The 15,567-nt window shown below is 38.3% G+C and overlaps 1 protein-coding gene across 1 annotated transcript; it reads right to left on the reverse strand.

Moving 5' to 3' along the window:
• Positions 1-13,432: 13,432 nt before the first annotated feature.
• LOC134639275 (E3 ubiquitin-protein ligase TRIM35-like) lies at positions 13,433-15,026 on the reverse strand. Its single transcript, XM_063490395.1, has one exon. It carries the CDS (start codon positions 14,923-14,925, stop codon positions 13,483-13,485), a length of 1,443 nt encoding a protein of 480 aa, XP_063346465.1. The 5' UTR covers positions 14,926-15,026; the 3' UTR covers positions 13,433-13,482.
• Between the last annotated feature and the right edge of the window lie 541 nt (positions 15,027-15,567).

Below are 15,567 nucleotides of genomic sequence, written 5' to 3' on the forward strand. Positions count from 1 at the left end.
TGGAAGATGACAAACAGCACATTGGCCCTCTCAATGGGAAATCTGAGTATAAAAACAACAAGACGGAACAGTCGGCCGACATAAAGTATTATGCGCTTTGTGCAGGAAAGAATTTTGTTTTCACCAAATACTACTCCCACTCCAATAATACTCCCACTAGGTTTAAATCTGGGACTCTCCACCATTTGACCTTAGAACTGTAGAAGCTTCTCGGATGAGAGGTGAAACGTCTTCAAGCAACTTAAAGAAGTCCAGACGCTTTTCTTTGCAAGCTCCTTTGACAATGAAGACAGAGGAGCTTCACTTCGCAGAGGCATGTGCTGAACATTTGTTAACAGTGGCACATGAGTGGGAAATTGAACGAAAAATCACAACTGTAGACTGTTCTCAGTTGCAGGCAACATTGTAAATAAGAAGCGGTCAGCTCTCTTCTCGAACAGTGTCAACAAGTTAGTCTTAGTAACAGGGCCACATTGATGTGGATAAATGTTTACAGAGTTATTTGTTAACATGAATGTTCAAGATGTTCAATAAGCATGTTAAGTGCATATGTATTCCATTTTTTCTTGAGTCTGTTTGCTCATGCAAAATTAAATGCGATTAATATAGACCAGGGGTGTCAAACTCAGTTTAGTTCAGGGGCCACATGGAGAAAAATCTATTCTCAAGTGGGCCGGACTGGTAAAATCATTGCATATATAACTTAAAAACAACAACTTCAGATTGTTTTCTTTGTTTTAATACAATCAACGTAAAAATAAAGCTAGAGCCTGTGGACAGTATGTTCAAAATAGTACAGGCACAACATAGCTATTAATCATAAAACACCTCAATTTATTTGAAAATTCTGAGGACAAAGAACACACAAGCACACAGTGCCTCAGTGATTCACAGAAGTATATCACAGATCACAGAACTACATCAGGGTGTCTCATGCAGCACTTTCAGTGGGGTTGCATAGTTTATTTGACTCCTGATACCTGGCATCTTTTAGCTTTCACCAGCTCATCAATATCAGGCTTCACATCCTGAGCAGCAGCTAACTTCAGGATGTAATTCAAGTGCCTGTGCGTGAGCCTTGAGCGCGGTTTTGTTTTATTTATGCTCATTACAGAGAAAACTTGCTCACAAAGATACGTGGTTCCGAACATGCACAACAGTTTTGCAGCAAGGGCTGTCAAGTTGGGGTAACCTGGCAAGAGATTCTGATAGAATGTTTTCAAGCCAGCTGTGGCAAATTTGTCCTTCAAATCCGAGTCACACTGCAAGTCTATTATTTCAAGTTGGAACCTGACGGGCAGATCAAAGGGTTTCACGGTGAACGGCGAGCAAAAAACTTTGAAGTCTTTCTCCAGTTCACCAAAAATCTGAAATCGTTGCTCAAACTCTAGTAACAGTCCCGTTATTTTATCTTTGAACTGCTTCATATCTGCCACACTTTGGATCGTGCACACATTTTTCAGACAGGGGAAGTGAGCTGCATCACCGCCAGCGAGCTACGTCTCCCACCAGTGTTGGGAAGGTTACTTTTAAAATGTATTCCATTACAGAATACTGAATACATGCCCCAAAATGTATTCTGTAACGTATTCCGTTACGTTACTAAATGACAGTAACGTATTCTGAATACTTTGGATTACTTAATATATTATCATGCTGTTTACAACTACGTGAATGTACTATTGCTGTGATTTATTACTGTTACTGAAGGTCCGCGGCTCCGAACCGTAGTAAAGGGACCTCTGGCTAATACGGCGGGTTCCGTGTCGGGCTGGTAGCTGAAAACTAGCTTTACTTTGTTGTCTGGGTCAACTTTGCTAGCGAGAGACAGAGAGAGGTGTTGAAAGGCTGCTCCAACGGAACTTATTTTTTCCGGAGGAAAACACGAACACAGCGTACAGTCGAGTCTTAATAGCTTACTTACAAATGGGCTCGTCAGGCACTCTTCTTGGCTGCAGTGGTTATTATTATATTTACATGCTTCCAGCTCCCGTTTTTGCTCCGTGACAGCTCGGACTTTTCCTTTCTCTCCCTCCCTCACTCACAGACACATAACGTGTATGGCAGTCCATTCTCGCTGCAGCACGGACTACACTGCCCATGAGGCTACATTCTTTAGGGCCATGCCTGTAGCATTCTGCCTTTTAGCTTAGCACAACAACAACAACAACAAAAAAGCGCTCTCTCACCCAGGAAACACACAGCGAGAGAGCGCCGTCACCCTGTAACCATGGCAACCGCAACGCTGCCGCCTGGAACAACAGAACATAGCTGTCAAACAAACCCAAACAGTCCTGACCCGCGACAATATGAAACAGGAAAGTACCGCCGTGTAATCCATTTATTTCACCAAAGTAACTGTATTCTGAATACCACCTTTTTAAACGGTAACTGTAACGGAATACAGTTACTCATATTTTGTATTCTAAATACGTAACGGCGGTACATGTATTCCGTTACTCCCCAACACTGTCTCCCACAATAACAGCTTTAACTTGAAAGAACATATGCTGTCATATTACTGCGTGACAACTTTGTTGCGTCCTTGCAGCTGTTTGTTCAGGTTATTCAGGTGCTCTGTAACATCCACCATAAATGCAAGGTCCTGCATCCATTCTGCGGAATGAAATTCTAACACTGGTTTGCCCTTTTCTTCCATAAACTGTTCAATTTCTTCTCGTAAATCAAAGAAACGCCTCAGGACAGCACCTCGGCTCAACCATCTTACCTCAGTGTGCAGGCCATAGATGTGGTCTTTCTCTCTGAGGAGACTGTCAAACTGATGGTGATTGAGGCTTCTGGATCGGATGAAATTAACAGTTTGGATGACCACCTTCATGACGTTATCCATTTTCAGTGACTTGCAACACAAAGCCTCCTGGTGCAAAATACAGTGAAAAGTCCAAAAATCACGTCCTCCATTTGCAGATTGCACTTTATCTCTGAACTTTTTTACAACGCCTGCTTTCTTCCCGATCATTGAAGGCGCACCATCTGTAGCCAGGCTGACAGCGCGGGACCAGTCCACTCCGACCCTGTCCAGCGCACCGATGAGTGTGGTGAAAATATCAGCTGCGGTCATTGTATCTGTCATCGGTACCAACTCCACGAACTCCTCGGTGACGGTCAATGTGTCATCAACTCCGCGGATGAAAATTGCCAGTTGTGCAACATCTGTAATGTCCATGCCTTCATCAATTGCAACTGAAAACGCAATAAATGACTTTACTTTTTGCTTCAACTGGCTGTCCAAATCCGCTGAAAGATCAGAAATCCTGTCGGCAACTGTGTTTCTTGTCAGGCTGATATTTGCAAGGCCTGGCGCTTTTCAGGGCCAAATTCACCCTCACTAAATGGTTTTGAAGCTAGTGCAATTTCGTTAGCAATGAGGTAGCTAGCTTTCACTGCAGCGTCACTGATGTCTGGGCTGTGAGTAAACACAGACTGCTGTTTCTTCAGACCCGCCAACAGTTCATTCACCTTCTCTCTTCTCTGCTGTCCTTGAAAGTTGTCATATTTGTCGGCATGAAGACTCACATAGTGGCGACGGAGGTTATATTCTTTCAGCACTGCAACATGCTGGGAACACACCAAACGTACAGTTTTCCCATTCACTTCCGAGAATAAATAGGAGGATGACCATTTTTCTTGGAACACTCTGCACTCTGCATCCACTTTTCTCTTTTTTGACAGAGACATATTGGGGCAATGAGGGTGCCAAAGCACATCAGGTTTACATTTCGCGTGCAAAACAAAGTAGCTCACAATTGCTATTGCGCCATCCAATGGACACAATTGGAACAGCAGTTTTATTGAAAAATTCCAGCTCATTTTTATACTTTACAAAATCATCTCATGGGCCGGATTAAACCCGTTTGCGGGCCTGATCCGGCCCGCGGGCCGTACGTTTGACACCCCTGATATAGACTAAAAATGTCAGGATGAATGGAACGGACTCGGGCGCAGACTGAGAAACACAGTTTAACTGGGCTTTGTTAACCACACCGGGTGCTCTATATACACGTGGGGGAAAAGGGTCCACAGGGTAGGGAAACACAAGGTCCTCACACGCTCCACTCTTCACGCTCCTCGCACACAAAACTCCACGCTGAACAGCTCCACTCGCACTCAGGGGTCCAGGGTCACAGGTCCGGGAAATCTTCACACAAACATGAAAGTTACTTGGAGGTACGCACAGGAAATGATTGCTTTCTACAGAGCCAGTCAATACTAACTAGAGTTACTCAATATTCCAGCGACGAGTAGCTCAGCGACCCTGTCTTATGAAGAGTCAGCAAACAATTGTGAGGAATCATCGGTAATCAGCTGCAGGTGCGTGGGCCAAGGGCGGGAGCTCAATTTGGTCTCTGTTCAAACAGAGTGACAGGAGCGAGAGAGCAGGAGAGAAGACAGAGAGAGAGACAAAAAATAAAACAAAAATACTTGTGGCCGCGCTGGGCTGGTCGGGCAGGCACAAGGACCATGACAAAAAATGAATGATATTTAATTGTGATTAATCAAAATCAATCCACAGCAATCCTGTGATTAATCTGATTACAAATTTGAATCGTTTGACATCACTAGTTTGAAATAAATAAAACTACATGCTTGGTTAAATGTCTGAAAGATGATTTTCAGGAAAAACAAACAAACAAACAAAAAAATCACTGCTGGTGCTGATGAGTAAAATATTAATCAACCATAGACAATATGTTTGCTAATAAGAAGAAAGTTAAAAAAAACAACAAGATTTTTACAATAAAGCTTTGTCACTGTAACTTTCCCCCCATAAGAAAAGGTTAAATTTATAACCTTAAATAAATCTCAGTCTGACTTGATATCACAGACTTGATATCACAGGTTTTGTCTGCAGGATAAAAAAAGATTCAATTGGCAAAAAGAATAAATGAAGTTTTACTGACTTTTAATTAATCACTCGTCATCTTTCTCTGATAATTATAGTAACCCAACATTTCTCAATAACTCCTGACAAATTATTTATTTAGACCCAGAGTTTATGGAAATACAAGAAAAAGATGTTTTATTTGTCGATTTAAAATATTTACAGATGAACTCGGCTCAGTCTTAATGCTCTTTTTTACCTGTTAAGTCATTCCTAACATTGAAGGATTTTCATTTAAAAATGTGAGAAAGTGGAAATAAAATGTTTAAAAAACGTTTTTCCATAAATGAAAATACAAACTTTGTGTCCATGTTGTGAGTAAAATTAATATACGAATAAAACACCAATATTATAAAGTTGGACCTTCATTTGATATTTCTGCAGCTTTGTTCATACAAACTATTTCCAGCTCTGTTCTGTCAGTGTGAATATTAAATTTACTGTTAAGCAACATAAGTTAGAGTTTATAAAGATGCAGATCAGGTATGAGGATGTAAACTTTATCATTGATTCCATTTGTAATCGTGTAGTACCCTCATACTCACTGTGTTTTCTGTCCATAGCGGTCCTGGTTTAGGTTCAGGCCTCTGTTTTGTTGTTTCCAGCAATAAAGTGTTTTGAATTTTTCTTCTGTGTTTTGGAGTCTGCGTTTGGGTCCTTTTCCTGCCTGCCTGCACACAGCCATGACAATTGCAGCTGCAGCCTCCTCCTCTCTGAGGCTGCACCTCCTGCTTTCTCTGGAGCTGCTGCCTCCTGCTCTCCACTCTCATGTTAAAAGACAATAAAAAGACATACATGACAAAGTTAGTGAGCCAGACACCAACAGATTACCCACATGATAGCCTCAGACTCCTCAGTGTTTCCATACAGAGTGTATCTGACCACCTAAAAAACAGGTATCCATTCAATTAACTTTCGCTATTAAAACAGCAGTAAAAGTACATTTAATAGTACAAAAACAAATGTTGTTCTCTTCCTCTGTGCTGTCATTCCTGTTGAAGTCCATCTTATCATATTAATATTAATAGTATACATGAGTGAGAGTCTGTATTTAGTGAGGATTAACAAATGTTCCTGACCACAACCTTCTTTTATGTAAAGATATGGGACACAGTTCAATGTTGGACAATCAATGGATTAAAAAAACATAACAAATTCTCTAAATGTGTGTTTTTCAGCACAAATCTGACACAATCAATGTGTCTCAGCTTAGCTCAACAATGTAGAAATTTAGTTTAAGTTTCATTCATTATAGTGAAGAGGCAGCATGGAGGAGTGGTGGTTAGCAACGTTGCCTCACAGCAAGAAGGCTCTGAGTTTGCCTCCTCCACCTGGCCGGGGCCTTTCTGTGTGGACTTTTCATGTTTGTGTGGGTTCTCTCCGGCCTTCTTTCCTGCCTCCACTTTGCGTCTACAATATGTTATTTTCTCCACCAGATGGCGCTGCTAGGCTGACATTCCGATACTGATATTGTCTGTGTGAATACAAAAACAAAAAAGGAAAACAAGTAAAATATTGTGACTTTATCTTAATATAGCATAAAATTGAGACCAAGAATGTGAAGTGTTTGGTATCTTACTTATTGAGGAACACTGCAATCAGTAGAGGTGCGCAGATCTATCTAAATATTGATCGTATTGACACCGACTCTGGTATTGGTATGGGATTGATACTGCCATGATCGGATCCATGCTTTTTTTTCTATCCCCACATTTTTGTATTAAATTCATACATTTTTTTGAAAATAAAATTATACCTCAAACATGCACTATCGAAAAATGTGAAACAACAGCAGCTGACCGTTAGAGACGGGCACATTTACATTCCAGGTCTCCAAAAACCCAGTTTCAAAATACATGAAAAGCTGAAAGGTGTGTTTTGTTGTGTTAACCAAAGTCAGAGTGAGTTAGTGATCACTATTTGCAAAGTGAAGAATGACCCATTTCTTAAGTCACTGCTCTCCCCAACATAAGCTGCCTATAGAGGTTAAAAGTATCGGTATTGGCATCGGCAATACTGGCCCTGTATTTACTTGGTATCAGATTGATGTTAAAATCTGCAGTCTCACACAGCATTAACATCAGCTGATTGCCACTAAACCAGTTTTACAATATTTGTTATTCAGCTGCAACAGGAAACATTTTCTGCCAACATGTCAGCAGGATTGTGTCTGTGACTAAAGACGACTCAGTGAACAAAGATGCAAAAAGATTTAAAATTCCTGTTCTGTAAAGACTTTGCTGAGATTTTTCCTTTTGGGAAAAGTTTAGTGTTTAATGTCTTTAGTAAAATGTCTTTTTAAAAACTGCTGAGTGACTAAATGTGTTAAAAAAGAATCAAATAATATACATTTTGACATTCATCTGACATCTCTGCAACTTTCTCTATACAAACTTCTCTTCTCTGTCAGAGTGCTCATTAACAGCTGCAGTGTTTGTGTTTATTTAAGTGTTAATGCAGATATTTCAATAAGGAGAGATGATTGAAAGGAACTGAAAATGATTTATCGATATAAGAATTCAGTTAGGCTATTTTGTGTTTAGACTACGATGGTCCGTCACAGCAGGATGAAATCCCAGCTGTGAAAGGAACCAGGGGCAGTGTCTTTTGTCCTCCGTGTGGTATGATGAAATGAGTCATGCTAGATAAGTTTATAAAAATGTACACGATTGAAACTGATGAGTCTAATGTGTTGTTAGAGTGAGAAGTTACTAACTTTAAAGCATAGTTCAGACATTCAGCATTAACCAAACTGCTTGGGTGAGTTTGTATTGATGCACATTCATTTTAGTGCTGTGCCTTGTTTTACCTCAGCAAAATGTTAAAATAGCTGATGAGATGTTTATAGTAAAAGGAGGAAGCTCCATGTATATAGTACATGAGTGAGATTATTAGTAGGTTGATGATCTTTGCTAACAGATTAGCTCTTAAACTGACTACCACCTAAGATAGCGAAGGTTTTAAAGCCAAGTTCAGAGTTATTGTGGTCTGGTGACTTGGCGGCGTCTTTCCTCATGGTGAAGGTTCATCGCTCCAGGTGATGCTCCTACTTGCTGGATGCTGCACTGTTCCTGGGGAGCAGTAGGAGCCAAATTAAGGGCCCCGGCATTGCACATAAACTTTTCTCTTTGACTAAACAAGTCTTCAAAGGTCTTTTGTGGAGTAAAAGGACACACTGAAGAAAGAGTTATTCATGTAAACACTGTGGTTCTCCAAACTGCTTAAATGACAATTTGTAAGTCAGACAGAAAAGTAACAAATGAAACTGATTAAGGAGACTCAGGGTTGAAATCATTGTACTTATGTAACGTCTCATATTTTGTGCAATTATTTGTTGTTGAGCTGTAATTCTTTAACTTTTTAAAAAAATATGTTTTCTGTTCTTACGCAGGTGTGGCGTTAATTGTGAGCTGGGGGGTCTGATGCTTTTGTGTGGAGCAGCTGCTGCAATTCTCCTTTAAGAACCTGAGTTCTGATGAGACACAGGTATCTGGATTTATTTGTAACCTCTATTCAATGAACTGTGTGATTTTGGGCCTGAATATTTTAATGACCTTGAGAATACAGATAATTAGTATATTGCTCATGTCAGTCACAGATCCTTAGTACCACCATTACTTTTTCTCCCCCTTACCTGAGTACATAAATAAATGTGAAAAAATATAAATAAAATATAAAAAGTGTCACAACAAAGTTTAAGCGTGCAGAGTTTTAATCTACTGAAGAGCAGACTGACACTAAACAAATAATCTTAATAATCTTACACAGTAAAAAGTGTTAAAATAACACTTAAAGAGTTAAATTTAACACTGGTCCCGAGTCTATTTGGTCCCATTCGGAATTGGTATTAAATTAACTCTAAATAGAGTAAAAATTTAACACTGAGTAACACCGCTGAGTGTTAAATCAACTTAACACTACTAGTAGTGTCATATTATTTACTCTATCATAGTGATAAATTAACTCTGAGTAAAATCCCACTGATTTTTAACACTGAATTGAGTTATTTGAAATTAACACTGGGGGTTCAAATAACTCTGATGAGAGTTGATGTTACTCTATAATGTGTTACTCATACACTAATCTCTAGTGAAAAATTAGCTCACATAGAGTAAAATTTTTAATTAATTTTACACCAAGTAGTGTTACTAAAACTCTTCCTGTAGTGTTACCTTTACACTCAATTTACTGTTTTGCAGCATGTAAACCTGGTTTTTAATGCATTTAAATATAAAACAAGTGAGCAAAAACCACAACTAGATAATACATTTAACAGCTTTATTTTGATGTCAGGCTCAAAATATTAAAACATCTCATGTTGTGTACATAAAACACATTCATAAAACACTTTAAAACAATGAATTTAGTTCGGCATAAAACGGCAATATGGAACAACATACAGGGAGGAATCTGAAGTGCCGTACTTCATTTGAAGATCAAATGGTTTGCAGTAACACAGCTCATTTATGTTCAACACCTTCAGCATCATATTGGAATGCATTCTGACCCTAAATGCATGATAATGGTTATCAAAACACAGGGTTTCCATCAGTTTGCCGCAGAGCAATACAATGTCATTGTAATGTTTTTTAAAGCTTTTTAATTGCTTCTTAAAGAAGTTATGTTTGGCTTCATAACGCATGCACCACATGTGCAGAATTTGGCCAATATTTCGTATACTGTGAGGGTAATGTATCATGAAGTGATGCTTTGGTAGGAGACTGAGTGTAGGAAATAACTGCTTAAAGCTGATGATGATCAATAATTAAATGTTTGAGGTAGATGGTGTAGAATTAAAGAAATTAGTTTACTGCTGAACTGTATATAACCACCATCCTTATCATTACATTAATTATCATTTCATCAAAGCATTTATTGAAGCTGTTGGCATTATGTTATAATTTGTATTACAGGGGTTATCATAATCAAATATTAACATGTTTATGACAGGTGCAGTTATAACCACTTTAAATCGTTGAGGTAAATTTATCATCTTAAAAGCTTATAGTTACAGGTGACACAAGGAGGACAAGTCCATGGGGACCTCAAAGGCCTGAGATCTTCACCATATTTGGATGGATGGGGAACTTCTGTGTCTGCAGTTATCTCTTAAAATACATGGATGTTCTGTACATGCAAATTATGTGCTTGTAAACGCAAGAAGGGGCGTTACAATATCCTGATGTTATAAAAGCAATCTAGAGTGTATTTTGGGTAGAGATGTACAACTGATGTTTTGCAGTTTACACCTCTCCACGCTGCGTGCATTCATTAAAATCAATTGTTTGACCGACCTCTTCTGGACCATCATTGTTTTACTCTCGTCCTCAATTTCGAACCCGTAACAATGGTCATACCTTCTGACAGCACTGGTGAAAACACAATATTGACAATTTGTAGAAGTAGAAGATGCCAGTAGCTATCACCCACCTGTACTAAATCGCCAAACATCAAAGGTACATTACGCAATAAGCACCAAGATTGAATTGCATTTAGTCCTAAATCATTACTGCCATCAAACAACTTTACCCTTGGTGGGCGATTTTGCTGCTGATTGAAGCCATAGTCAAAGGCATGTATTCTACCAGCAAGTTGTTCAGCACTTAGGAAGTTCTCCTGAATGTACTGCAGAACAAGTTTCACCTCTAACTGAGCAACTCCCTCTAAAATGTCATGCATGATATCTCCAGAAAAATTGTTGGCTGTGTTGAAATATTTAAGTGAATTCAAGAGACAAGTGCGTTTCACACCGCATACATGAGGTAGCGTAGGATCTCTTTGTACACTTTCACAGTGCTGCTTATGCATATCAAGAGTTCTTAGTACAACACCAGAATCATCTTCACAGAACACACTTTGAAAACAATCCTTCTCAAGCAGACAAAAACGACAACAATATCGAGCTGCAAATGACTCCACAAACCCAAACAGACTATGCAAGCCAAGATTATCCCCAGTGACCTGGATTACAGTGCCATGAACCAAGTGTTTAAACATGGGATGTTTCAGTCCCTCTGTCTCAAGAATTTTCAGATCATTGACAAGTAGCTCAAGGATTGAATTAAAGCCATAACGCTTTGAGTCTTGTGCACAAAAAAGAGCACACAAATGAATATTGACCAACAACGAATTAAAGATTGGAGGAAAATTCCTTAGTGTAAAGTATATTGCACCTAATTTATGTACACCCTTTTAGAGCCCAGGGGATTTGCAGTTTCAAAGTCATCATAAAACAGTTGAATTTGTAAGCAGGGTTCATACGCCTTTTTCAGGGTCAAATTCAAGACCAAGACCATGTGAAAATTAAAACAAATCATCCTAGGTGAACTTAAAGACCTTTGTTCCCCTTTTGTTAAGACATAGAAAAACGCACCACACAAAAATACTGCAAAAGGAAACGGTCGCCTTATGTACATATAGTGTATAAACTGAAAATTCACATTTCACTTAAAAATAAAGATGTGAAAATGTGAACAAGTCAACTTGTTAGATATTCTTCTCCTGTTGAAAAACAAAAACAAAAAAAGGAAATAAAATAGTCTTCTCATCAGATATTGATGCTTCTTTCCTGTGTGACAAAAAATGTTTTTTGTTTGTTTTTTAAGTTAATTCCCAATAAAGCCGTTTTATTGCTAACAACATTGCTGTCTGTATTATTGCTGAAGTCATAAATGATCACCTTTAAAGTGTTTGCGCTAATAACATCATGTACAGTCAGACAGGCATGGAGAACAGCACTGACTGGGAGAGGCTTTGAACAGATCACATAGTTCAATTCAACATATGAGACTTTAAGAATGCACAAGCATCTACTTAAAATCTATTTAATTTATCATTTAAATTTATTGTTAAACAACATAAGTTAGAGTTTATAAAGATGTAGGTGTGAGAATGTAACCTTTCTACAGTCACTGGTCAATACACTTTAACACTGCTGAATTAACACTGGGAAATTCACTGTGTACTAACTTAAAATTTCAAAACTCCTAATAAATGGTGTATTTAGATCCAGAGTTTATGGAAATACTAAAGAAAAAATGTTTTATTTGTGTATTTGCAGTTTTTAGAGATGAACTGGGGAAAGTGTTTTTGTTTTACTCATGATTGAGTAACGGCATTACTAACATTTAATGATTCATATATAATAAAAATGTCAGAAAGTGGAAGTAAAATGTTGGAAAAACATTTTTACCAGAGAAGAAAATATTAACTTTGTCTTGTGACTAAATATAATATACAAATAAACACCAATATTATAATGTTGGACCATCATCTGACATCTCTGCAGCTTTACATTTATTGTTAAACAACACAAGTTAGAGTTTATAAACTTGTGTTTATAAGAATGTAACCTTTATCAATGATTACATTTGATTTCTGCCTGGTAATCTTTCACAATGAGGATCAGACCAAAGCGAGAATCAGTACAAACTGTACAAGTCGTCTCTGATATGCAGTTTGTGAGAGCTGAGGTTAAATGTGAATGTTTGTCTGAAAATAAGTATAAAAAATTAAAATGCAGTTGCTTAAAATAAATTCTGAATTTTATAAAATCTGATTATGATTATGTCAATAAAACAGCTTCAGCACAACAAGAATATTTACAAACCAACAGAAATAAATAATGTTTTATTCAAAGGAGTCAGTTCAATGTAAAAACAACAATGAAAGTGAGTTTCCATGTTAAACAAATCTGAACTAATGACTGAATGTGTCTGAAAAGCTGATTTTAAGTCAAACACAACAACAACAACAACAAATTCACCGAATTAGATTTATTTCACTTCAAAGAAACATTTTGTGATTTTCAATAATCAAAGAAACCATTTAAAGAATAACAGTAAAATAATCAAAGGTAGGATCCATTTCATTTACTGAAACATTGAGACTGAGAGTGAAGATTGAAAATCAAATTTAAAACCTGAGTATAAAACATCAGAAGATCCAGAAATCTTTCAAACTTTGAGAGACATCTGCTGCTGATTAAAGTTAAAAATAACACAAGAAAGAACATTTTTAATCAAATCAATCAAATTTGAGACAGTTTCAGAACTAAGAAGTCATTTCTTTGAATTTGGAAAACGTTAAAGTAGATGTGTTACTATAAAATGTAACTGAAAACAAGATGCTGACAATCAGGAAAATTAAGATCTTGTAGTTGTAAAGTTGACTCTTGCTGATGTGACACAACTTTAATCATTAATCCTTCTTTTCTGAAGTGTTAAAGTTTACTGTTCAGACTCAACAACTTTGAAAAGCAAAGAAATCATCATCATTCAGATATTAAAATTATCAAAATATTTACATGAACAACATGAGAAATATTCTGAAAATATTAATTTAAAAGAAAAAAATATAAAAAGCAAAAGTTTCTGACAGAAACTCGAGTGGATCACAAGATTTTCACATGAAAAAGTTGCTTTGGTTTCATTCAATTGCTAATAGTTCCATTAAATCAACAAAATAAAATAAAACCTGATAATGAAGTTCGACAGTTTCATTAATAATTTCCTTAAAACCAAGCTGCTGCATCTGGACTGAAAAAAGAAGCAAAAAAACCCCCCAGTTAAAATAAAGAATCACCTTACAATCAAAACCTCAAAATCTGTAGACCGAGTCTGACAGATTTTGATATCAGAGGTTTTGGCGTCTCCTGCATTTCCAACACTGAAATATGGGAAGAGTTTCTCAGTGAAAGTGTCTCTGTGAGTGTAGATGTGAGTCATGTCTTCAGGGTCATAGAAGGACACCTCCCCCCTGTCATAGTCCAGCTGGACTCTGATCCTCTGGAGACTCTTCTTCACTCTCACAGTCTGACTATCACCTATCATGTATTTTCCACTGCAAGGCACTAAACACCAGAATCCATATTTTGTTGAAGCAGGACACTCTCCCTTCCTGTCAACTGACTCTTTAACTAAACCCACATTCCAGTCAGGATGGTCTCCCACCTCCACCTCCCAGCTGTGTTTCCCTGAGCTGAAGCCCTCAGAGCCAAAAACAGTGGTATAATTAGTGTTTCTCTCTGGATTATTAGGAAGCTTCTGCCATGTGTCTCCACGTCTCACACTCGTCAGATCATCAGACAGATAGTGCCAGCCATTTGCAGTGTTTGGTTCCAGAACGACAGGACTGAAGTGGACCTTCTCCTTCATCTTCTCCCACATTCTGAAGGACAGGTTGCCCAGGTGTTTGGCCACATCTATCAGTGCTCCTGAGACCAGCTGTGGATCTGACACTGAGCTCTGGGCTCTGCTCTGAGTGTCTTTATAACTGCTGAGGAATGGCACGCTGTGTTTCTGCAGCTCTTCTTCAACAGCAGAGATGCTGTCTGACAGAGAGGAGCTCTGCTCCTCAATCATCTTCATCTCTCTGCTAATAGTCCTCCCCTTCTGCTCCTCTTCCTCCCTCAGAGCTGCCAGTCTGGACTCCTCTTCCTCTTTCAGGAACTGCTGGAGCTTCTTGAACTCTGCTCTGATCTGCCTCTCTGTGGACAACAGCTGCTTCTTCATGTGTTCCCTCATTTCATTGTATGTTTCCTCCACTTGTTTGTATTTGTTCCTCTTGTCTTGCAGAGACTTTAAGTCAGATTTCAGCTGCTCCTTCAGGTCACTGACTGCTTCTTCTACAGGAACCACTTTGTGACTCTGGTGGAGAGAAAAGTCACACACAGGACACACAGCTCTCTGCTCGTCCACACAGAACAGTTTAGGTTCTTCATCGTGTTTACTGCACACTGCCATTAATTTCTTTTCTCCTGTTTCTGTCTCTGATGATCCAGATTTCTTTCTCTCAGCAAATGAATCAGCAAGTTCTTTCTGTGCAAAGTTCACACTTGGATCATCCTTTGAAGATTTTCTTTTACAAATGGGACAGTTTTTGTTTTTAGTTTGTTCCCAGAATTTCTGCAGGCAGCTTGAACAGAAGCTGTGGTTGCAGCTCAGAGACACAGGATCTCTGAAAGTCTCTGAACACACATGGCAGCTCAGGAAAGTTTCCAAAAGTCTGACTTTCTCAGCCATTTGATCTTGAAGTATTTTAAACTCACCAAATTAGTGTCTCTTGAACTTTCTGATTTAAATCCTCCAAACGTGTGTTCTTAGCAGAGATCTGACTCCCTGTAATGGCGTCTCAGCTCAGTTTAAAAGTGTCGAAATTTACTTTCACTTTCATGAATCATAGTCACGTGGTAAACAGAAATGTGCATATAATATTTGTATTCGCTAGAGGGCGCTGTCACAGTAATTCAGATAGTTTGCAGGTTGTGCTTCACAAAAAACACAAGAGTGAAAATTGAAAAATCGTTGACTTCTCTAAGTGTTTTTTTTTAAACTAAACAGAGTATAAAACTGACACAAAGAAGTTGAAGCTGCAAACTGCAAACACTTGATAAGTGTCTATACCTTCAGCCCTTGAAAACAGAGCGCGTGATCAGTACATAAAATAAAGAAATTTCTATCACACAATGAATCCAGCAGCCGATGGAACAAAAATACAACAAAGTGAAGAGCTCACTGAATCAAAACCTAATTTGACACAATGAGAAGCTTACATCTAAACACAGGGATTGTGGTGTGAGGTGTAGATTTTGAGTGTCTTTGTGTCAGTGTTGCTGGTGTTGAAGGAAGCGATTATCTGCAGGTCCAGTAGGAAATGCAAAGGAT

Source organism: Pelmatolapia mariae, linkage group LG12, assembly GCF_036321145.2.
Source record: "Pelmatolapia mariae isolate MD_Pm_ZW linkage group LG12, Pm_UMD_F_2, whole genome shotgun sequence".
Lineage (NCBI taxonomy): Eukaryota > Metazoa > Chordata > Actinopteri > Cichliformes > Cichlidae > Pelmatolapia > Pelmatolapia mariae.